A 24,704-nucleotide genomic window follows, 5' to 3' on the forward strand; every position below is an offset into this window, starting at 1 on the left:
ATCCGACTCAAAACCATTCAATAGCGTTCAGGGTGACGGGGAGACCTTTCATTTGCGACTAGTTTGATCAAAATCGGACCAGCCATCTCTGAGATCTCGACCTCTTAGTTAACAACATACACACACACACACACACGGACATTTGCTCAGTTCATCGAGCTGAATCGATTGGTATATAACAATTTTTTAAAGTTTGAGCGGATTCTATACCTATTTTTTATATTTATAAAAAAAGGTAAAAAACCACTGTAACATTGTTTGTTTTTTCGCAGATGTTTGGATGGTCCTTATTCTAACCCATACATTTCAACGTGAATACATCTTACTTTCCTATGGGGCACCTTTTCAAAATTTACTCTGTACAAAAATGGTAGCAAATGATCGTTGATGAGCTCTTATTGTACTTAACGCAGCAAAGTAATGTTTTTCTCATACCATCGAAGATATGATCATGAATTTACGATAGAATTCAGCAGTATGAAATAAACCACAAATAACTCGAAACTCAAGTTTTCCAATTTGTTTGGTATAAACAAGCATCGAAGAGAAAAACTCAAGACGTGTTTGCCGTTTTCTGTCACAATTTTGAGTGCCTATATCTCAGGAATTTTTGGATGGATTTGTATAATTTAACTACTATTTGATTCGAAACCATTCAGCCCAAACATATATTTAGTATTTTATTCGTAGTTTTAGTATTTCAATAGCACAATATTGAAAAATCTGATTGAATATACCCATATTTGCAACTGTCACCCGCGAAGCATTGGAGAACGCAGGTTCTTAAAAAAATAATAATTAGAGTCGATTGAGTCTATGATTAAATGAAACCAATGTGGATTTTTATTTTCTAGTAATAAATATTGTCAAAAGATACTTTTTGACAACGCTTTACGAGTGCATATCAATAATTTGTAGTTGTGGAATTCTTAAAATCCAAGATAACGGATTTCGGTTTGTTGATATTCTTCCAAATCGCTATATAAACAAGTATCGAACACAAAACTGTAATTTTTAGCTCTCATTTGTTTCGCTTATTTTAATTGTGTGGTAGAATGTGCAGCGTTACAGTTTTTGAAGCCAAGCAGTGGATGTTGCAAAATACAGACAACCATTCAACTAATACGAAAGATTATTGATATTTGGAAGTTTAAAAGAAGAATGACGGTTTTATTCATATTCACGTCCTTCAAATTATGTCTGTAACATTACACACCCGCCTTATTTACATTTATAAGCGAAAGATCGATTTCGTTGTGGTCTGACTGTGTCCAACTTCTTTAACTTGTAAGAAGTGTAAATTGACTCCCACCACCACCCGCCAAGCGGGAGTACGAGCCCTGTAGTTTATTATCCAAAGCCTAAGATTTGTTACTTTTACCAGGAATTCCACTTAATTATTCTTAAATTTAATAGAAATCCAGCCAAAGCTCACAAATTATCCTTCACCTTTTACGTTTCGCTTTCGGCTCACCAGTGCGTCAGCAGTTTATGTTGAACTGATAACGCCACCTAACGGTTCAACATAAATCGCTGAGCAGATGTAAAGTTATTGCTATTTACAACACACTTATTGCACCGAAGTGATATGTCTATACTAACGTGCCGACAGAAAACGAAACTAAGTGACGACGTTCTGGCCGTCAACAGATTGTAGTTATTTATTTGGATTTGGTACCGCATGGGTACCGGTTTTGTGCTAAAGCTTGCTTCATTTAGAATTGGATCAAACTTTTGCTCATATTGTGGCGCTCCTGGTGGACGGATTTGGAAGCTCTTGGCGCCCACGTGTCGGGAATTTTGTCAGCTTCACGTATGATTTTAGACATTCCCAAAATCGACTGTACTTTGTTAACAATCAACATGGAAGCCGAAAGAAGGAAAAAAATTGTGCAGTTATTTGGAAAATCCATTGTGGTCTACATCTAGGCTAGCTAAACAGCTGAAAATGCCCAGAAATACCGTATGGTGCGTTATCAAACGGTATAAGGAAACATTGACGACGATTCGGAAGCCTCAAGCCCATCATCGGAGTGGAACTGTCGACCGGAAACTGCGTGGCAAGATTTTGAAGACGATTAAGAGGAATCCTAATCTGTCGGACCGTGATTTGGCCAGAAAATTCGGTGCTGCCCATAGTACCGTGAGGAGAACTCGACTCCGGGAAAGAATCAAGTCGTATCGAGCTAGCAAACAGCCAAATCGGACCATGAAACAGAATAGTGTGGTCAAAATTTGTGCTCGGAAACTATATGACCAGTGCTGACCAAGTTCGACGGGTGTCTTCTGATGGACGATGAAACCTATGTCAAGGCTGACTTCGGGCAAATCCCAGGTCAAAAATTTTACTTGGCAACGGCTCGGGGGGATGTTCCAGATAATTTAAATTTGTTTTGCCGACAAATTTGGAAGAAAATTTATGATTTGGCAGGGCATTTGCAGCTGTGGCAAAAAAACGAAAGTTTTCGTTACAAATAAGACAATGACATCGGAACTATACAAAAAAGAGTGTCCCCAAAAACGAATGAGCCGTGTTACAGGAAAAATTCGATAATTCCTTCGAAACCGTGACGAATAATTTTATCCGTATGAAGTATGAAGAAAACGCTACATTTGTATAAAAAAAGATCTTGAATTCAATAATAAATAACTGAAATACAGGCAATTGTCTTTGTTCCAATTCTATCTGAAGCAAGCTTTAAGTGTACATAACTAATTTCACTTTTTACGTTTCGCCTTCGGCTCATGGAGCACTTAGCAAAAAACCGGTACCCATGCGGCACCAAATACAAATAAAATTATCCTTATTTTTTATTAGCATTTATAGTGCTGTTATTGATAACAACTAAAAAAGCTCTGATGCTTTCTGACTTAAAATTGTTGTCAATTCCTTACAAAAATTGTTGAGCTAGACCCAATGGCCCAAGTTCCAATGGATTGTTTAACATAGAAGCTGTGTAGCATATAATAAGTTGTTTCAAAACTTTGATTCTCGCTTAAACGTAAAATTCGGTGTTTCCTCTTATATTTCACTTGCTGAATCAGGATAATAATGATGCTGGAAATCGTTACTTTAAAGATTTAAAGTGAGTAATATTTTTCTCGGTTTTGCACTAAAATTCCCGGTTCTTTCTCGGTTTTTTCCCGGCCACACTGGATTACGTAATCAAGAGCCAGTAAAAACAAGAATCATTTTAGGCACTGTAAGGAATTTTACCCAGATTGGAACCTCAGTTATGAATTTTGGTAGTATCGAATCAAAATAAAGAATACTCAAAACATTTATACAACACATTCTAAAAACCAGTCCGGGGTAGCTAAATAGTTTTCGTAACAATAATTTTTGGTGAGCTTACGTTTGGAATAATCTGATGTCTGGGTGGCATCTGTGGACGCATGCCGGCTGGTGGTGGTGCGGGACTGTAACGTGGCTGTTGCATACTGCTGACACCCTAGAAGTACGAATCGAAAAATAAAGACCAATATAAATATACCGTGATAATTGAGCTAGTCAACTCAAAACTGTTCCTGTAACCAAACACCGTATAATAATTAAATACACCTCAGAGTTGGCTTTTGTCTAAAAAAACTTGCACTCCGGTGTTTCTGGCTTTTGATAAATGACTAATTTATACCGAAAAATGTGAAACACAAAAGATCACATTCGCACACTCACACAACTGCAACGAAAACAATAACGTAGTACGACTGAATGAAATTTCCATCCTATTGTTCTATTCACCACGGAGGGAGGAGTTTTTTGTTGTGTTTGTATATTTTTGTGCATCCTGCAGTCGAATTTTACGGTACTCATTCGCACAAACCACCAGCGAATTCGGTGCTTTTGTTGTGAGTCTACGCAGGTATGGTAAGCGTATTCTCTAGATACCTATTGATACCGCAAAACTTGAGGGATGTTATGTGTTTTTGCCTTTCTCATATATATAAGTTCGACACAATTGAATTTTACAGGTGACCTAATCTCTCATGCGATGCAATTCATAAAACACCTAATTTGTCAAATGACGGGAAATTCCATTTGTAATGACCGAATTTTACTGGTTCCTACTTTTATTTCCTTTCGGCTAGCAACTGTATTTGCATCATTTACCGCACACTTAAAAAAAATCCTGTGATTTTACATCTTATTAGATGCATATAAATGGAGTGTCGCAGCTCACGCAAATTTACATGAAAGAACATTTAATATTATGTCTAAAACTCCATGACATGGAATTCATTGAAATAAAAAAAATAGAATACTAATAGCAACTGCCGCGACTTGAACCAAGAATCATTGGATCGCAAGTACGTCTGTTAATCAACTGAGTCACAGAAGCATGCATCTGCTTGGCTGGTAAAAGAAGCATTTAAATGCATACAGTCACACCTGCTAGCAGAACGCAAGTTACAGTCGAAACCAGTAAAATTCAAGCTCATCTAACATTAAGTCATTACAAAAAAATTTTTCCGTCATTTGACAAATTAGGTCTTTATGAATTACATCGTATGACGGATTAAGTCACCTTGTAAAATTCAATTTTTTTTTTGGAGTGCGGCTAAGTAGATGCGTGATTCTGTGACTTAATCGATTACGGGTGTACTTTGTTATCCAATGATTCCAATGGTTCAATTCGTCGTCGCCCGTCACCATCAGTTTTTATTTTTTTCAGTTCATTGTTTCTTAAGGCATGGAATTTTCAAAACGCACAATATTACATGTTCCTGCACGTAAGTTTGCGTGAACTTTGACGTGTTTAAGCGCTTAAAAATATGTCAAAGGGCAGTAAATATACGTTAGATCAACTTTAAAAGTGAGTCATGTGTCAGATAATCTCACTGAGGTTTTTTTACGCGCATTTTGCAACGGTTTTTACGTGGATTTCCGATGTTACGCGGTTTTTTTTAACGCGAATCTTCAATGTTATGTGGTTTTCTTGTTTTGATTTAAATATGCACGAAGCATCTAGATCTGGTGTTATTTTAAAAATTTTTAAAAACAATTTGTGACACTTAGAAAATTTTCGGTTCAGAAATAAATGTTTTTCAACTGGTTATATCTAGTTAGAATGTCCCTCTGGAGCTGTGTTTCAAAACAAATTGTAATTATTTTCAAATTTGAAACCCTCAAAAATTGGAAAGTAGTAGGTCAAACCCTTCCAATGAAATGGCACATTGGAGCTTCAGATGTGTACATTTTAAAATGTGGATTTAATAAACCATCAATGATACGGTTTTCGATATCATAAGTAATTTGAACGCGAGGACAGTTCAAACATTTCGGGCAGACATGACAGTTTCGTCTGTACCCAACTCCACCCAACAGCTACTCATTTCCTACGCAAGGCATTGAGTGACCACTGTCTAATCAGCAAAAAAATAAAAATAATGCAGTTTATGCGAATAGTATGAAAATTAGCGACCGTTCGCGAAACTTACCGAGATTTGCTGCAGATCGACTGATGTTCTCACTGTGTTCAATTTCAATGCTTTTTCCACTATTGAAAGGCACTACTGGATAGCTACGAGAATCCTGCCGGGGAGGAAAACACTTCAAAATTTTCACTTGCAACACATCAAAAAATGGCAATGCAATCGTCCGTAGCGCACAGGTTCAATCACTCACTAACACAGTGCTGTGAGTTCCACAAACAACGGCACTGCTACTGAAGAGACAGAACAGACACGATAGGCGAGAGTTCCCTGTTGTTTACGTTCTTTCGCGTGATTCTTCATTGTACAGATTTTCACAACATAAATGGCGAGAGCTCGCAAATTGACAAGAGTTCAGGGTTGCCAAACGTTGCTAGTTCAGTATACGAAGGTTGAATAGTACTAATTTCTATTAAATCTTCAAGAGACAAGAGAGAATTTTTTACCATTGAGGGGTAATTTTTGACAGCCACTGAAGTTCTGATGTTGGGTTGAAGTTAATAATTCGTTCGTTTGATACAGTTTAGTTGAGCTTCAAAATGAAAATACAAATAACGGAAAATAAAACCAGTGTTTGCATAGTTCAAACGTGCACTACACATTTTTATATGTTTTGTAAGGTAATAGTCTAAAATCGCGTTCTCAACATTTGGAATAGATAAAAACCACACAAAAATTCAATTTATCTGACAAACTGTTCTGTACCATGACTTATTTAGAAACGCTTTGTTTTCATATCAAGACATAAATTCTTACTCGCTGCTTTGCAAAACAGAATACTTGTTCGTGAAATTTTAGTCACCACGTTATTGGTATTGGTTTGTTGAATTAATATATTTAATGTTGACAAAAACAGCTCTAAGGTTTTTTGGTGCTTGAGTACACATTCTAGTTATCCATAGTTGTAATATTTTGAAAGTAATCATAATTTACTATTGTTTTTCTCCGGGAACATATGAAAGTTGTTCAAATACAATGAATACTGAGATGCCATGCCAGAGCAGAGTTTTTTTTTCTGTGCAATGCACTCAAGTAAACGATAACTTGTTCTAAGGTTATAGAAATCCTATCATTTCGTTAAATAAAAATTCTATTAAAGTTAAAGGGTGGTGTTTTTGTTTCATATTATCTTTCTAAATGCTTTCTACAATGCAATCAATTCATATTACATTCAAGAGGATTTAAATAAAATTATTTAACAAAATTTTATTCATTTCAGAGCACATTACAGCTTCTTAAGATACCTAACATTACTCAAATTTTGCTTATTTTTTTTATGAAAATACGGAATAGTTTATACGTTTTCGTTTGAAACTTTGTTTTTCTTGATATTCAGCAATGAATTCAACAACAAAATAAGCTCTATGAATCAATTTTCAACATCCACTTTGAAGAGGATGTCCAGTTTAGTTGGTGCTCCGGTATTTATTGGACTGAACTGGTATCTTCTTGTTCTATCCAAAATCAGATAGATGACTGGCATCAACAGTTTTAAATCAAATTTTAATTTTAAATGACAAACAACCACTATTTTTACCTATATGTACTAGCAAAAACACCGAACCGGCAAGTATACTCAGGAAACCAACAAACTAGGCAACCCTGTCGATGAGTGCACTGGCTCTATAGCACTTGTCAAATTGCGTGACCATTTTTCTTCCTAGCTTCTTTACCCAAATCCTACTTACCACTCACTTCACACCGCAGCACCTGAGTCGTGAAAAAGGATTCTTCTTTTAAATTTTATCTACTCTCACTGCAGTCACTAATACACAGAATTGCGCAATTTTGCAATTTTTGGGGAAAATTCACTAATCGGGGCTATTCTGCTGCATGCAGATATATTCGAGGAAAACAAAATTCACAGCGAAGAACACAAAACGGGTTGAGAAGCAGAAACCGGCCACACAAATTTTCTTCCTCCTTCCGGAAGGTCGTCGATCGAAATTCCTTGCAAACGAAATAGCAAGGAATACGGAGCTCCGGACAAACACAATTTCGAGGGCACAAGCAGCGGTGTCTCGTCGGAAGCCGATACAAACTAAACACGGAATTAGCTTTAATTTGCACGGTTTTCAGCAAATTTTGCTAACAACACCACGGCGAGTGGCGCAGCACACAACATACGAAAAACGCGAATAACGCGATTAGGCTGATACCGAAAAATGACAGACTTCAGAGAGTTCTGTGTATCCCGTGTGTGAGTGAGTGTGGGATCAGAACGAGTTACCCGAAACACTCGCGGATTGATCCACACAACCGCCGGTGTTTTGACTGGTACGTGATCTGAAAATATCAGGAGCTCACTCTCTCGAGAAACTTGGTCGGCTTCTCTCTATTGACGGTACGTTGACAGATCTGTTCGATGTAGACCGGTGGTGAGTGATTCGAATGTGACCTGATAATCGTTGGCGACAACGTGACTAGCCTTAAAATGTGATTGGCCATATGGAATGATTTCGGAACATCAATAACTAATAACCATCAAGACCATTTCCTCTAACATGTTTGAACAAATAAATCAATTGACAATCTGAGATGAAAGAAGAATCAACCGTTATAGCACATTAAAAGAAAGTCACATCATATTACTTTTACTAGCGCAGTGGTGCTAGATACATTAATGAATGAGTCATTGTTCGGACTTTGTACCGGTTTTCCTTCAATAACTTTTTCTGCAAAGGTCGGATTGTTTTGCGGTCTTCTAATATTTTCTTCCTCATCATATCACATGCACTGATTTTTAGAGTTCATTGATTGATCTCCAGCCGATTTTTTTGTTAAAAGTGAATTTCTCCATACTAAATCCCATACAAACTTTAAACCTCGGGCGGCCTATGGGACCCAAATGGACCCAAAAGTTTGGTGGAGCTGAAATCGATATTTTGTCCCGCCCTAATCATCACCCTCATTCTTGTTTACGTCCGTATCAACCATTCGACGAATATACTCGTTTAACACAAAATATTGAAATACCAGTAAAATTCTTCAAATAAATGCTAAGCGATGAAGAAATCACTCAAATTCCCTTGAGTAACCATATGCGAAACGTTAGAATGCTTAGTTTCGAACGGTGCGTGTATTCGAACATCATTCGTACGAATGAAATGTCCCATTCTCGTTTACAGACGAATAAATGAAATTCAGTGGTTTGGATTCGTCAGTTCAATGTGGCGAATGAACCGTTCGAATACATTGAAAACAGTTTATCCGATTTCCAACGACTTTCCTTTCGAATGTGAAAGTGATTTGCAATCAACTGAAAAGTTTATTTCTTGGATAAATCATTCAGAAATTTTTTTTTGTGAGCATTCGAATAAATGGGCGGTTCCAAGTTTTATCGCATCAAATTTTACCATATCCATTAGGTATTTTATGGAAAATACACCATGGGTAAACATGCTTTATTTTATTTTGAATACATGTTGTTATCAATGTATTAAATATGTAGACTATCGAAAACAAGAATAACGCTACATATTTTTAGCAGATACTACTGAGTGGACTGCTATCCGCAATGCTTGTTTTTACTTTGCACGAAGTTTAATTTAAAAATTTTTATCGTCGACTTGAATAAAACAATCTTGAGTACGATATTTATGTATTATGTAGCATTCGTCACTCATTTGATGCTTGGAATCTTACTAACAAACTACCTGCGATGCCGGTACTTCCTTTGCACAGGAATCGCGTTCGTACACATTTGTTCGTATTCGTTCGAAAGTATGTATTCGTCGAATGGTCGATACGGACGTAAACAAAATTAATGATACAAAATTAGCAAAAAGCTTGTTAAATAACAAATGAGATCAAACGTTCTACAACACAACTTAAGCCTGTACAAGCACTGATGGTTTAAAGTTAAATTGGTATTGTTCTTATACATGTATAACAGTCGTATTCGTACTGTATTTTACAGTATTGTACTGTATTTGCGAACCAAATACTGCGCATTGCTTTTTATCCACGAACGTATTGTATTTTAATTTATGCTGTATTTTTCCACTGGAAGATATTGTATTTTTCATATTAAAAAATAAATACAGTATACTAAAGCTTTAAAGCGTCGCATTTTGATTGGCGCCAATACAAAACGTCAGAAAGAATAGTGACAACACGTAGCGAATGTAAATACATGCAAACAACGAATTGTAATTGAATGTGGGTGCAAATACACGCATACAAAATTTTTATCATTATTCGTTCTTACTCAGAATGCGTCACAATAACTGAATCAAAATCGTCATCAAAAAAGGGAAATAAAAAAAACTACCCCAGATATGAACAAGCTACGAGATGTATTTTCTTGATTTTTATACCAAATGCACTGTTTTTCACTAAAAAAAATATGAGCGTTATGTATGTACGATGTTTGAAAGTGCGATTGATTCGAACGTAAACAGTAATACGAATTTGACATACTTTCAAACGTATCGCATATGGCCGTAAACAAAAATGAGGGTGGACAATGGTCGACTGGTAACGAGTAATTCGGTCAGACGAGACTAAAACAGTGCTATTTGGTTCTGATGATATCACACGCAAATGGAGACAACCTGGAGAAAGTCTGGAAAAGCATTGTTTGAAACCTCAGTAAAATATGGAGCAATATCAGTACTTTAGAAACTCGTAATAATTTTTTTTCAAATTGTCAGAAAATATGTATCTTGGTTTGGGGTTCAATGGCATTGTGTGTTTGGACAATGGAAGTTTATTTGATCATACTGAAGCGAAATCTTCCAACAAGTGTGCAAAAATTAGAGGGAAGGTCGCAGATAAGATGGAGATCCAAAGCATATCTCGAAATTTGTGTCAAATTGGTTCAAAGAACGCAAAATCAACATTGAACATTGAATGGATATACATTTTGTTACACTCATTTTAAATAAAGTTCAACAATTGGAATCCACGTGTTCTTCTTCTTAAATTGACTGTTTACTTTCAGAGATACAAAGAGTTACTAAATTACCTATTGAACTTCAAAATAAGAAATTTCTTTATTACTGTTGGTGGATATACTTTTTTCACATACTGTACTTCTGCTAGTAAGAAACTTTATCGATCACGCCGAACTCTTCAGATTATTCCCTGTATGACTATTACCTTTATGTTCGTCGAAGGAATCGAGAAAGGTAAATTTTCGGATCAAAGAGTATATATTTTTTCAAAACATTCTTTTGAAACATTTTGCTATTTTTATTTGGAAATCTGAAACTGAGTTTCATCAAAAGATTGTCTGAAATATATTGCTACTAGTTGGATTTTGTAAATTTTTTAGTGGAAAATACGGTGTTCAACATATACTCTTGTAAAATAAAAGGCACCAAAGTTACTCTGCAAAGCTCTTACGCACACCGTGATAACCATGCCCACCGTGGCGATTCACCGACAAAGTTCCAAACCGCGGGTTGACCTTGGTGGCGAACATCCAGATCGTCGGCATCATCCCAGTCGAACGGCTTAATACGTTTCGGTCTTGCAGCCATCGTTGAACTCGACTCTTCATCCGTAACAGTGTCCATCGGTTCGACACTACGTTTGAATGCCTGACCGTCACTGATCGGTTCGAACAGTGGACCGGAATAGGCCTGGAATATCACCGTTCCATTGCTACCGTTGGTTTCGGAGAACAGCTTCATGTCGATATTACCGAATGCCGTCGGTTTCTGTTGATCTAGGTCACCGCGGTAGGCACTCTGACGAATAAATTTGGCCAGCCCGTCAAGATCAGTAATGTTGTTGAGAATTTTCTCTTGCTGCTGTGCGTTAGTGGTTTTGTTTTTAACGTGACCAATGTCTGCTAGTTCCTGTAGGTGAAAAAGAAAATTGTATGAGCAATGGCTGTTGCTTTGAATATATCAGCAAAATGTTTCTACATCTTCTTACCAAATAAATCCAATTATGAAGCATTGTTTAAATAAAAACATTATATAACATAACTTATGAATTTTATATACTACGTGCGCGATATGTACCTTGAAAATGGGTACTCCGTTCCCTAGCCAAAAGCCATCCTGTACAATTTTCTCGGTCATATCCTCCGCGTGCAATCGTCCAGGAAGCTGATCAACAACCCAAAACAAGCCCCCGTCGCTTATTTTTCCGATAGAGGTAGATTTTCGTACATGTTCTTCGAAATCCACATCCACGTAGTCATCCATGTGCTTCGTTTCAGTTCGTAGTCCATCGTACTCAAATGTTTCGATCTGGTTGATGAGTGTTTCTTCCGTTTCAGCCGACTCGTCGGTAACATTAGCTTTATGGTTTAGCCGTTTCATATCTACAACCAACCACTGCTTGGCACCGGTTGATGGACTTCGTGCGAAATACTTTGCCCAAACGCGTCCACTGTGTGCCAATCGATTAGACGCCATCACCCGGGGACCGAGAGAAACCGAGCGCACGAGATCAATCTTAGTCCAAAGATTCAAATTATCATTCTCTATCTTAACTCCAGCTGTCACCATTTCATGTCGCTTTCCAGATAGCATATAAAAATCATCCATGGATGACAAGGCAGCTGGGAATCCGGTGAATACAATGTTCGTACTGGGAACCACTCGGTCAACGGAAGCTTCGGATGAGAAATGATAGTTCAACGTGTACTTTTTTACCACTCTCAGCATCGACGAGTAGCTGCCATCACTTGCGTGACCCATCAAGATCTTCACTAATCCGCCATTGTCCTCCAGAATTTTCAGCAGAAGAATGCCTTTGTTTGGTTCCACATAAAGGCCACTATGTCCATCCAGAAAATTCATGTAGTATGCTTTCAGATCTCGAATGTCGACTGCACTGTTCATCAGCAGGAAGTCCTCCATCGGTATCTCGTATTCCATGCGCGATCGACGGACACCTTTACGGAATCCGAATTCCATTCCGTCAAGCTGATCGTAAAACAATCCAACCTGGTACCAGTAATGGTCATGCTTGCTCTTCATGTCGGCCATCTTTTTCACCGTCTCCATATTGGTAGTCACGATACGACGCAGCCAATCGCAGAATTCCTCCGACTGATCGTCCCGAGTGCATTCTGCATTGATGGTGCTAGATTAAGGGAAAACATGAAAAATGAGTTATCAATATTAGTTTATCATAAAATTTACTCACTTCATCCAATGGAGATAGATGGTATGCCAGCTGAGCGCTCCCTCCAACATGCCGGCTGCGAATGCTTGTATATTGTCGGGATACTCGGGCTGAGATTCCAGCTCCACTTGGGACCACCCATTTTCGAGCAAACTGTTTCGATAACAGGCGCGCACGGCACCTCGCGGCACCGTGTCCAGTTCGTTCCGTTGACCCCAGAATTCGACACGGAATCCGGAGTTACGGGCCCAGTAGGCGGTAGCACAGTACGTTCCGTCGTACACGGGTCTGTGAATAAAGCAAAAAACGAAGTAATTTTATTGTCGATTTCATCAAGGCTTAGTTTAGTGTCGTTTTGTAATCTGGTAAAGGTTGATTCATTTTTCCATGAAATATAATATTTTTTGCTCTTTTTGGCAACACTGTTTCTGACAGATCACGCGTGAATCGTGCCTTGTGTCATTATCCGTTTGGGCTATTAGAGTTTTTACCGTCACTGCTAACCTCAATCGGTTGAACACATTTTGACAGTTCAGCAGTACTGTTTGTAAACAGAGATTTTTTTGTTTCTCTATTGACAAATTGGATGAGACCATTTACGGTCCATATGGCCTGAATAGAGTTTTAAAACATTTGTTCATGATTGGATACGGTTTGTTTTTGAGATTTCTTAAATAAAAGTAACTAGTTGCAAAGCGTAAAGATGATTGTTTAAGATGTATTCTTCGATTTTTGTTTGCGCTTGTTTGTAAACAGTACCGCTGAACTGTCAAGGATGAATGCTTGTTCATTTGTAACGTCACGATAAAAAATCTAAGTAGGTTTTGAACGATGACGACACAAATGAACTGTCGATGAATCAAATTCTTTTTGACAGTTGCCGTGTGTTTGTTTTGTTTTGCGACTGCAAATTAAAAATTGAAAAATGACGAGAAAGTGCCTGTTAAAAACGTGTTCCACAGTGAAAAAAACTAAATAGATTGCCCTGTGTGTGTTTCCAGCATCAAAGAGCGAAATTTGTATAAATTTGTTTAGTGTGAGGCGACTTGCAATTTTTACATTCAATCGATGAACCTCTGATGAACTTTCAAACTGTAAACAAATACACGTCGACTGTCAGAAAAAAGTTCTTTCTGTTTATTTTGTGAGGTTATGTCATGTTCGTGCAAAACCCTATAATTCAATCATGAATCGTTTGGTCAAGATCCACTTTTTTATCTAAAAATTATGTTCAACGACGAAGCTCATTTCTGGTTGAATGGATACGTCAATAATCAAAATTGCGAGCTACCAATGCATCCCAAAAAAGTCACTGTTTGATGTGGATTATGGGCTGGTGGTATTATTCGTGAAAAGCGGGCAATATGTTGGAGAGAGTGTGCCAAAATTGGACTTCACGCTTGGGCCATCTGAAGCGGAACCGCGGCCAATATTTGCATGAAATTATCTTCAAACATCAAATAATATTTGATCGTTCTATTGAATCCAATAAAAATTTCATCAATTTTCTCAAATTTGTTGTTTTTTTTTTCAATGTGGAACACATTTTTGTTTTCTATATAGGGGTGCAAATTAGAAACTCAAGAAAAATACACGTAGAAATGTGGTCAAGTTTTGAACAATTACAGCTCAGTCAATTTTGTATCAATTATTAATATTATGTCACCATTTGATTGGAAATATTTCTACGTATTGATTTGAATGTTCATAGTCATGTATTTTCAATTGAATATCAATGAAATGTTGATTAATAGCTAGCAGTGTCCTATTTTGTCAGCAAAAAATCTCCGGCATGCTGGATTTCCCTGCCATAGTCGACGGTTTTGAAAAAGTAAGCGTTATATCAAAGTGAAAGCATTGCTCTGATTGGTCAATCGATGCTGAAGCGAAGCTGTTGGAAGCACGCGAATCTATAAATATAAGCAAAATTATAGCTAACGTTTCAGTCCTACGAGTAGCATGCAAGATGTAGGTTGTTGCTAGACAGCAAGACAAAAAGTGTCATAAAACGATTTGAAGCTTTAATTGGTATGCTCTGATCTAGTGTCATGCAAGTTCGGATGAAATTCCATGTTATGTCGTTTCGCCTGAGAAATTGACAACTACCCCAGGGTAAATTTTGAGTGCATAAGATTAATTTCCAATTTAAATAAGATGAACTCGATTGATAATAAGAAAAAGTTTATCGCTTCAACCGAAATCGCCGAATGGTTGTAATGCTAGAGAAACGCTATAAAAATAACTGCTTGCATACAAAACTTGAACACAAGCTTGGAGAAGAGAAGCTTAAATATCGATATCCGTATCGCAAGCTTAAATATCGATATCCGTATAGTGTACAAACATATAATTACATACATTTGGGCTATTGGTGTAATTTCGTCGGCTACAAAACAAATACAAATCACGACATATAAAGTCTATATTCTGGGTTCGCGTGTTCGGTTTTGGTTCCTAATAAAGATCAATCTAAGCAGACTCTCGTGGATTTGCGAATTCAAAACTGTGATGATTGTTTGAACTGTTTGATTGTAGACCATTAGAAATTTTGGTTGCCTTGTTCCACATCAATGGCACGAACAACCCCATGGGGCTGATCCTTGTAGTTTTTAACCAAATTCTATACTTCTTTAAAAATCAGTCTTTATAATACAGTAGTTCAAAACGTACTGAATCGTAAACAACATGATGGGAAAAGCACGTGCACGGAAGCTCTACAGGAAGCTTGTCAGTCCTTGATAAAAGCGCATCGTCTCATCATTGATGACGAAACACACGTGAAAATAACCTACCAAAGCCTTGGTATTACATTCCTGTAGTGGGATTTGACCTTCTGTTTCAACAGATTTCGCAGCTGATTCAGAGTGTACAGAACCATTGCATGACTAATGCTACGATTCTATTGACACTACGAATCCTTCCAGGTCGGAGCTCGAACCTACGACAACTGGTTTGTAAGACCAGTGCCCTATGTATTGAACCGCCAGCCCGAGACTACGTGAAAATAGACATCCGGGATTCCTGTTTTTCGCTGTTGATCACAAATTTGATGTCTCAGAAGACGTTATAATGCAAAAATGTCAAGGTTTTCCAAACAACATATGATTTGGCAAACCATTTCCTTATGCGGAGCCCTTAATTTGTGCAAACCGGGACGATCAACAGATACGTAAACATAAAGGTATGCCTCCAAAAGTATTTACTTCTAATTCCAAGGCTACACAATGGCCCTATGCATTTTTGGTTAGATTAAGCCTCGTGCCATTACTCGAAACATATTTTGGACTTCAATCCTTCGAACGTAGCAGAGCAGGTGCTTTCGAAACATCCCAAGGAAGTAAAATTGGAGGAAGATTTAAGGAACAAAAGTTAACTTGTGTTGGTAATTTGTGTATTACGTACATTTTATTTGGTACGTATGTCATATATCTATGTGTTCATATATGCAGTGCAACGAGTTTATCAAAGTGGCTTGCAAGATTGGGTTTCCAACAATCTTTTTTAACGATAATTTATTCTCAAATGAATGTTAGGCGTGACATTTTGGATGAAATATCAGTTTTGATCAATTATTCATCAACGTTGGATGGGAAATTGCTTACATTTTATGAATGTAGATTTTAATTCTTTGATAAAAAAGTTAGCAACACTGCTTCAATGCATTTGTATTAGATCGCGCTACACAAAATAAACAAAACTAAATATTTTCTGTAACAAAAGCAGTTTTCCGAAAAAATAAATAGTTCTACGACAACATTCCATATCCATTGCCTTTCGCGTGTTAAATTAAAGGTTCTTATTGTGCGGGTTTACTTATAGAAGGTACGTAAATATCGCAATAATTTCTGCAAGAGATAAACCATATAGGAATGTGTTTGTTGCTAATCAAATGTGTCAGTGGAAGTAAGCTGAAACTGAAATAATTTTTCTCGAGCAGTTTTAAGGAAAACGGAAAAGTTTTAGACTAAAATTTTCGCTTTTCTTGAATTGCAATTTTAAGCAGTAAGAACTGATTGGTTTATTTTTTAACCACATGGAAGATTTATTGAGTAAAATCAGGAAAAGAAACGCCGGAATTTGTTTCTACGCACACATTGTTGACATTACTCATACGCTTGCAAAGAGTTTTGCTTCTTAAAAATATGGACTTTCATATAAAAATGTTGTTCCAAACGTTGTAGAAGGCCTTGGGAGTAGTGTTTAGAGGAAGGTTCATATATTTGTAAATGGTATTGAAACTGGTATTAAATAAAGAGAACATTAAAAAACGTAAATAATATCTTTGATTTAACTTTCTGAAAGTTTGGAGATAATGAGTTGAAGGGATTAATTTTTTGGTATGACAATTAATTTACTGTCCATCGTTTTCTACCACTTTTGCAGACATTCCGGACAATTTCCTTTCTCTAAAACGTGGGTGGTTTCGGATCAATTTACGCATCAAGGTAATTTTCCAATACTTCGTATGAAGTGAGTCGTTGTCCAGTAAGATTATGCGTCATTTATGCGTATGTTGGAACAGATAGAAATCCAAAGGTGCTATATCTTTGCTGCAAGAAGGTCGAGGTAGCACTTACCATTTCAGTGTTTGTGTGTAAGTTTTGACAACGCCGATGCTTAGCTCGAACGCATCAATTGCTGACGTTCGAATTCTTCTGTGATTTTTTCGAGTCTCACCAAATACATTACATCTTGGAACCGTGGATAATAATACTTTTGCGTGAACGAGCTTACTTCATTATTTTCGCTATTGAATTTTATCCGGATCTGATAATCCGGATCCGGACGGGATTAAAAGAACATGAGTGTTAAAAATTTCATGATACAGAAAATGGAATAAATCTTTGAAACGGTCAATTGCAAGTTTGTGTCATATGCATATGCGGCCCTTAAAAAAATTACAGTCTGATAATGATCGTTGCTGTGTGAAATTTCCCAAGAGTGAATCGCAAGTTGACAATTATCGCAGAAAATCGAATCGATGATTCAACTTGATGATTCTCATACTAGATTGCAATATTTCAAAACCCTTGTGTGGACCATTCACAGACATTTTCATAGACACAACCGAGACAAAGGTTATATGCACATAGTTAGAATAAGCGGCAATAGTAAAATGATTTTATCGTAATTATCAACTGCCTGTATAGAATCGGATCGCGAAACGAGAATAGGCGACCGTTTGTTGCTTCAGAGAGGATCCCCATTCTATGTCGATTCTATGTTAAATGAGCCATGCCGGGTTTTTGTTGTTGCGATGATATCCGTCTCTCTTTGATGACACTGATTCAATCGTGTGAAGAGTTGCCAGTGAGCGTTCATTGATACGATAAAAGCCATCTTTGAACAAAAGTACGAGCATGTTTTGTATGTTAGCTGTGCATTTGGTGGAATCAAATGGGTGTCTGAAATACTACGATTTGGATTAACATCGATAAAGGTTTTCAATCAAACGGTTGGGTTCAACTGATGTTCATTTCATATAAATCGTGCCGTGTAAATTTATTTATTTTTTCTGTGTGAATACTAAATGCTACAGACAGCAGAAGATGAAAAAGAATCATTCCTTTTCTCGAAAAACAACCGGAATGCTCAACAAGACAAGAGGAAGTCATTTTGTAGCGGACAAAAACATTTTTTCTGATCTGTTGATAAATTTTGTTCCACACTCTATACTCCTCAGAATTGACCCCTTTCAATTATTTTTGTTTTCATAGATGTCTGAGCCGCACTCAATGGAGATGTGGAAAAATAGCGTCACGACTATCACTATCAGTACTTTTTTATTGAATTTTATGTCATGGAATTTTAGACACAATATTAAATGTTCTTCCACGTAAATTTGCGTGAACTGCGACGCTCCTTTTATGTGCATCTAAAAAGATGTAGAATCACAGGGTTTTTTTTCGAAGTGAGGAGGAAGGAATAGTTTCGTACCCGAAAATATTTATGAAAGATGATTTTATTATTCTCGCCAACCGTTGAAATTAGCTTTAGAGAGAATGTCATGAATCAAAAATGTATCATAACGAAAGAAAAATCAATTTAATTTTGATTCGAACGATAATTTAACAATATTCACGATTCATTGAAGTCGGAAATATGTGATGATTTGACTAATTTTTACAACTGAATATATCTTCAAATGGTTGGAAAAATAAAAAAGAAACATGTTCCGAATTAAAATACAGAATAAACAATATTAAAAAATGATCATAAAAATACTAAAATACAAGAGAAGCACAACGGTACCACCTTGGGTGATTCCTTTTCGGTAATCTAGAAATTAATTATCTAGAAAGTTTTAATCATTCAAATATTTGTTATATGTATATCCAATAATATTACTAATCGAAACAATATTGACTCAGCGGCGTTTCGAGTCTGATCACTTTTTTACATTCATACACATTCATTGTACATTGAATCCACGAAAAAATCCTTTTACTTTATGATGACACTTGGCAACACTGTTTTTGACCGATAACGCGTAAATCGTGTCTTGTGTCATTATCAAACTTGTTCAGTTTGGTCTATTGTATTGAATTAAAATATTAAATATGAGTCGACTCACAACGTCCAACATTTCGTTAATGGGTGCTGGCAAAGTTGGAGGAAGATACACTTTTTTATCGAAAAATTTTATTCAGCAACAAAGCACATTTCTGGTTGAATGGATACGTCAACAAGCAGAATTGGACATATCTGACGTGTGGTTTCAACAAGACGGTGCCACATCTCACACGGCACGCGAAACAATGACCAATTTGAGAACCACCTTCGGCGAACAGTTTATCTCACATTTTGGGCCCGTCAATTAGTCGCCAAGTTTAACGCCTTTGGCTCATTTCTTGTGGGACCATATTAAGGCTCATGTCTATAAGGATAAACCAGCTACGATTGACGCACTGGAAGCCAATGTTGAAGCATTTATTCTTGAAATACCGGCCGATATGTTGGAGACAGTGTACCAACTTGGGCAAGGGTCATCTATAGCGGAGCCACGGCCAACATTTGCATGAAATCATCTTCAAACATTAAATTATATTGATCGTTCATCAATTGATTTCATTTCATCAATTTTCTAAAATTTGTTGTGTTTTTTTTAAATCAAAACCTATATCTTCCAAAAAATCACACTTTGGTCAGTTTTAGCTTTTTGTTTCTCTCAAACAATACTGATAGCTAAAAAAACAAATACTTCTTAAAAATGTATAACGAGACTGAAAAAATTGAAATTATTCGATTCGAATTCGAATTACAATATCCCTATTATTTATGAGACACGGTAGATCTCGATGACATTAAAAATGCACAAGCAACCTTCTCTACGACATTATCGAACCGCACCATGTGTCAGACGGTTCGATACTGATCAGCGATGCCAAATAGATTTACTGTCATTACCGTAGATTGACATTTACGGAATTACGCATCCGCTCTGCATGAAGACATTCGTTGACTGAGCAGACAAAAGCTATAGAGCATATATTTAAAGATTCCGTTTTGTGCTAAAGTTTATACTGTGCACAAAGGTGTAGTATTTTTCCAAGCACAGCGCGAAGCCTCCTTATTTTGACTGAAGCAAAGTTGCTGAACTGAATGAAATGCGAGGTGTGAATTAGGAGGATGACATCATTATGACATGCTGTGATTGGCTAGTGAAAACATAGGCCAATTCAAACCGATTGTTCAATGAATTGAAATACCAAAATGACGTAGTAATACATGTTTAAGTTAAACTTTTCCGACTGCTGCCAATCGAGTTATCTAAATCCAACGATAAATGACTGAGTTACAAGTGTTTAAAATTATGACAGAAACTAGTGGAGCGGCTAGTGGAGAGTAAGGCATTTTTAATGCCAAAACAATCTTATATATTTTATAATAAAGTGTTCTGTTGAAATCGGAGCTTACCTTTCCATCTCAGCAATGAAGAACGCTCCGAATGCGAGCATGAAGGCACCGGCCAGGATGTAAGAACTGATACGCGTTTTGTACCAGGATGCTCCGACTACCTTCAACATGGCGGCTATTTTGGTTTAGACTTAACTATTGAACACAATGGAATGAGCACTTTGCTCCTCGGAAGACACTTGGTTAACACTGTTGAGCTCTGCTTCAAGGCGCAAACACTCGATCTTTCCTTTTCTTCTATTATCACTTAGATTCCAGAGGACGGATTTCACTTTACACTGAACCGGTGGTGTTGATGATGGCCACTTGGTGTACCGTTCGAGCAGTGTGACAGCAGGGGGGGGAGCTAGTCCTGGCAATAGTTGAGGTCGGCGATTACCAGGCCCAAACCGATGAACAGGTGCAGCAGAATCGTGGAGATTTCGAAATAACAATAGCAAAATTGTAGGGTCAATCCGAGCTGGCCAGCCTCACAGCCGCCGGAGACTAGGACGCTCTGGGCTGTCGTGGACGCCAATTTGTACGGGCTGGAGCTCGCCGCGGCTACTCTCATTGGAAAGCGGTTTCGTAGTGACTCGGATCGAACCTGTGGAGCAAGCTTTTGATGCCGGCTACACAAAAATAAGTAGTCAGGTGATGACGACGAAACAAACAGAATGGCAAATTTTCGGGCTTCAGTTTGAAATATTCTTGGCAGCTGGATTCGGTGGAAAACAGAAGTAATCACAGCTTGATGGTTTCTAGAAGGTATCACGTGTGACTATGAGGTCACACCAGCACTTGTCAAACAGTTTGTTCCTATAAAGAAAAAAAAACAAAACGGGTTAGTGGGAATATTGATTTCGATTATCTTTTAAATATTTTGTAGCGGTTCCGAGAGATCAAGCCAGATTTGTTACATTGTCTTACTTAAACTATTGTTACTAGTCAACTTGTTTCATCTATCAATGATTAGCTGTCTCCTTTCTAGTATTCATCCGAAATATCAGAAATAACTTTGTTCCTGTAGTGCACACTAACATTTGCGAACCGCATTTTGAATTAATTCCATGATCTCATACTTTTAAGGTTTATCGAAACACAGAATCAGTTTCCGCATTGGAACACAGTATCATGGCTTTGATATATCAACAATTCGTTAATTAGTTAAGATAACAGCAGAGACAAACAATGCGTCATAGGGCTGAAGATTTCGTTGAACATACAAACTGGATACTATGAGCCATAAGATTTAATACGTGTTTAATATATCTTTAACTGAATCAATAACCATAGGACCCCATAACACATTAATTATCGTAATAACCCACCGTTGCAGGCTCCAATCGAACGAATTTCGGTTAGCACTTGTTCAGCCGAAACTATCACAAAACAAAGACTAGTTGGATCCGCATGAACTCTGCTTAGCGTAAAATTGTCGAGCACGCTTGCGCAGTGTTATGAAATAAATACACTTCACGTGACGACAACTATCAGCAATGCACAAAACTGCGAGTCAAACGCGACTTCCGTCCCGATGTCGTAAAGGTAAAGTCGATATGATTTCTCAGACGAATGACGTTAAAGTTTGCTACTATGAAAAGAAACCTCTTCGATGAACTTGTACTGCTTCAAACAATTTTGTTGAACTGTTCAGCAGCGCGGTAGAAAATGAACTGAACGTGATAGCCGACGGTGGGATCCCGAAAAGTCGAGAGCTGTGCGACGGAAAAGTTACACACAAATACAGCCATCCACTAGGCAAATGGTTATCTTGATGGGCAGGGAAAAACCTGAATGCTGCCTAAGTGTTATAAATATGAATCTCTACAGACACAAACTGCTGCTGGGAAAATGACAATTGTCTTATGTTTGATATAAAATAATTCACGTTCCTAGAATTTTTCCATTGTCCTGTCAATTTGTAATTGGTTGCCAGAAGATTCTATTTGAATACTTTATCATCTTATTGAAACAATTGAACAAATGTTTAAGACATGTCTGAACATCCTTTCTACCATATTCCAAAGTCCATTATTACTACGGGAATTCGATAGAATCCCAAGAAATTATTTATTTTTCACGTGTCATCATGAAAAATAGTCAAAATATCAAGAACTGTGGAAAATTAAATACATTCATGATTAATAAAATAGTGAAAAAATGCGAAACTAAATCTCTAATAGCATTTATTTCAAACCTTGCTGAAACAGCAAATATAGCAGAATCTGCATCAATTCGAAAAACATAATATAATAAAATGTACAAATACACAAAAATGTGTATTGTTATTCAGTAAATATGGCAAAATTAAATCTATCGAAATAATTAACGACAGAACTAGGTAAATGAGAAAACATTGCAAAAGTAGCCAGGTAGATAAAGTGAAAACAATAAAATTACAAAGAAAATCAACAGCAAAAACTAGAAAATTAGAAAATACAGCCGGGCTAAATAAATAGAGCATAGACACGAACACTAGTAAGAGTGTTACTGGAAATAAAATTTTCTCTTCGTTTTTTTCTCTTTTTATTATTTTGGTATTATCGGAAATCTTTACTTCTAAATTTTTACACAGGACAAAGACAGGATGGTAATCTGTAAATCTGTTAATTCATTCAAAAGGAATTTTCCGTGGCAATAGAAAGAGAAAAAAATGGGATAAACAGCAAAAACAGCAAAAATAGCAAAAATAGCAAAAATAGCAAAAATAGCAAAAATAGCAAAAATAGCAAAAATAGCAAAAATAGCAAAAATAGCAAAAATAGCAAAAATAGCAAAAATAGCAAAAATAGCAAAAATAGCAAAAATAGCAAAAATAGCAAAAATAGCAAAAATAGCAAAAATAGCAAAAATAGCAAAAATAGCAAAAATAGCAAAAATAGCAAAAATAGCAAAAATAGCAAAAATAGCAAAAATAGCAAAAATAGCAAAAATAGCAAAAATAGCAAAAATAGCAAAAATAGCAAAAATAGCAAAAATAGCAAAAATAGCAAAAATAGCAAAAATAGCAAAAATAGCAAAAATAGCAAAAATAGCAAAAATAGCAAAAATAGCAAAAGTAGCAAAAATAGCAAAAATAGCAAAAATAGCAAAAATAGCAAAAATAGCAAAAATAGCAAAAATAGCAAAAATTGCAAAAATAGCAAAAATAGCAAAAATAGCAAAAATAGCAAAAATAGCAAAAATAGCAAAAATAGCAAAAATAGCAAAAATAGCAAAAATAGCAAAAATAGCAAAAATAGCAAAAATAGCAAAAATAGCAAAAATAGCAAAAATAGCAAAAATAGCAAAAATAGCAAAAATAGCAAAAATAGCAAAAATAGCAAAAAAAGCAAAAATAGCAAAAATAGCAAAAATAGCAAAAATAGCAAAAATAGCAAAAATAGCAAAAATAGCAAAAATAGCAAAAATAGCAAAAATAGCAAAAATAGCAAAAATAGCAAAAATAGCAAAAATAGCAAAAATAGCAAAAATAGCAAAAATAGCAAAAATAGCAAAAATAGCAAAAATAGCAAAAATAGCAAAAATAGCAAAAATAGCAAAAATAGCAAAAATAGCAAAAATAGCAAAAATAGCAAAAATAGCAAAAGTAGCAAAAATAGCAAAAATATCAAAAATATCAAAAATATCAAAAATATCAAAAATATCAAAAATATCAAAAATATCAAAAATATCAAAAATATCAAAAATATCAAAAATATCAAAAATATCAAAAATATCAAAAATATCAAAAATATCAAAAATATCAAAAATATCAATAATATCAAAAATATCAAAAATATCAAAAATATCAAAAATATCAAAAATATCAAAAATATCAAAAATATCAAAAATATCAAAAATATCAAAAATATCAAAAATATCAAAAATATCAAAAATATCAAAAATATCAAAAATATCAAAAATAGCAAGAATAACAAAAATTGCAAATATTGCAAAAATTGCAAAAATTGCAAAAATTGCAAAAATTGCAAAAATTGCAAAAATTGCAAAAATTGCAAAAATTGCAAAAATTGCAAAAATTGCAAAAATTGCAAAAATTGCAAAAATTGCAAAAATTGCAAAAATTGCAAAAATTGCAAAAATTGCAAAAATTGCAAAAATTGCAAAAATTGCAAAAATTGCAAAAATTGCAAAAATTGCAAAAATTGCAAAAATTGCAAAAATTGCAAAAATTGCAAAAATTGCAAAAATTGCAAACATTGCAAAAATTGCAAAAATTACAAAAATTGCAAAAATTGCAAAAAATGCAAAAATAGCAAATATAGGAAAAAAAATTTCAA

At 35.9% G+C, this 24,704-nt stretch overlaps 2 protein-coding genes across 12 annotated transcripts in view; both read right to left on the reverse strand.

Moving 5' to 3' along the window:
* The window catches only part of LOC131439125 (protein alan shepard), a 553,131-nt gene extending 545,550 nt beyond the window's left edge, over positions 1–7,581 (reverse strand). For 6 of the 10 annotated variants that reach the window (XM_058609783.1, XM_058609781.1, XM_058609780.1 and 3 more), the window contains exons 1-3: positions 7,122–7,581; positions 5,440–5,666; positions 3,357–3,452 (exon numbers count right to left, since the gene is read on the reverse strand). In XM_058609783.1, coding sequence (XP_058465766.1) covers positions 3,357–3,440 — 84 coding nt within the window. In that variant the 5' untranslated portion in view covers positions 3,441–3,452; positions 5,440–5,666; positions 7,122–7,581. The remainder of the gene's footprint in view (positions 1–3,356; positions 3,453–5,439; positions 5,667–7,121) is intronic. The other 4 variants (XM_058609774.1, XM_058609773.1, XM_058609776.1 and 1 more) reach the window with 4 other exon arrangements.
* A 3,024-nt stretch (positions 7,582–10,605) lies between these two features.
* Positions 10,606–24,704, reverse strand: part of LOC131435420 (putative phospholipase B-like lamina ancestor) — a 52,606-nt gene continuing 38,507 nt past the window's right edge. The window contains exons 1-5 of one of the 2 annotated variants that reach the window (XM_058603283.1): positions 21,750–22,074; positions 20,440–21,237; positions 12,544–12,810; positions 11,409–12,480; positions 10,606–11,240 (exon numbers count right to left, since the gene is read on the reverse strand). In XM_058603283.1, the coding sequence (XP_058459266.1) occupies positions 10,779–11,240; positions 11,409–12,480; positions 12,544–12,810; positions 20,440–20,549 (1,911 nt within the window). In that variant the 5' untranslated portion in view covers positions 20,550–21,237; positions 21,750–22,074 and the 3' untranslated portion in view covers positions 10,606–10,778. Of the gene's footprint in view, positions 11,241–11,408; positions 12,481–12,543; positions 12,811–20,439; positions 21,238–21,749; positions 22,075–24,704 lie in introns of those variants that run through there. The other variant, XM_058603282.1, reaches the window with a different exon arrangement.

The sequence above is a fragment of the Malaya genurostris genome, chromosome 3 (assembly GCF_030247185.1).
Source record: "Malaya genurostris strain Urasoe2022 chromosome 3, Malgen_1.1, whole genome shotgun sequence".
NCBI classification, from domain to species: domain Eukaryota; kingdom Metazoa; phylum Arthropoda; class Insecta; order Diptera; family Culicidae; genus Malaya; species Malaya genurostris.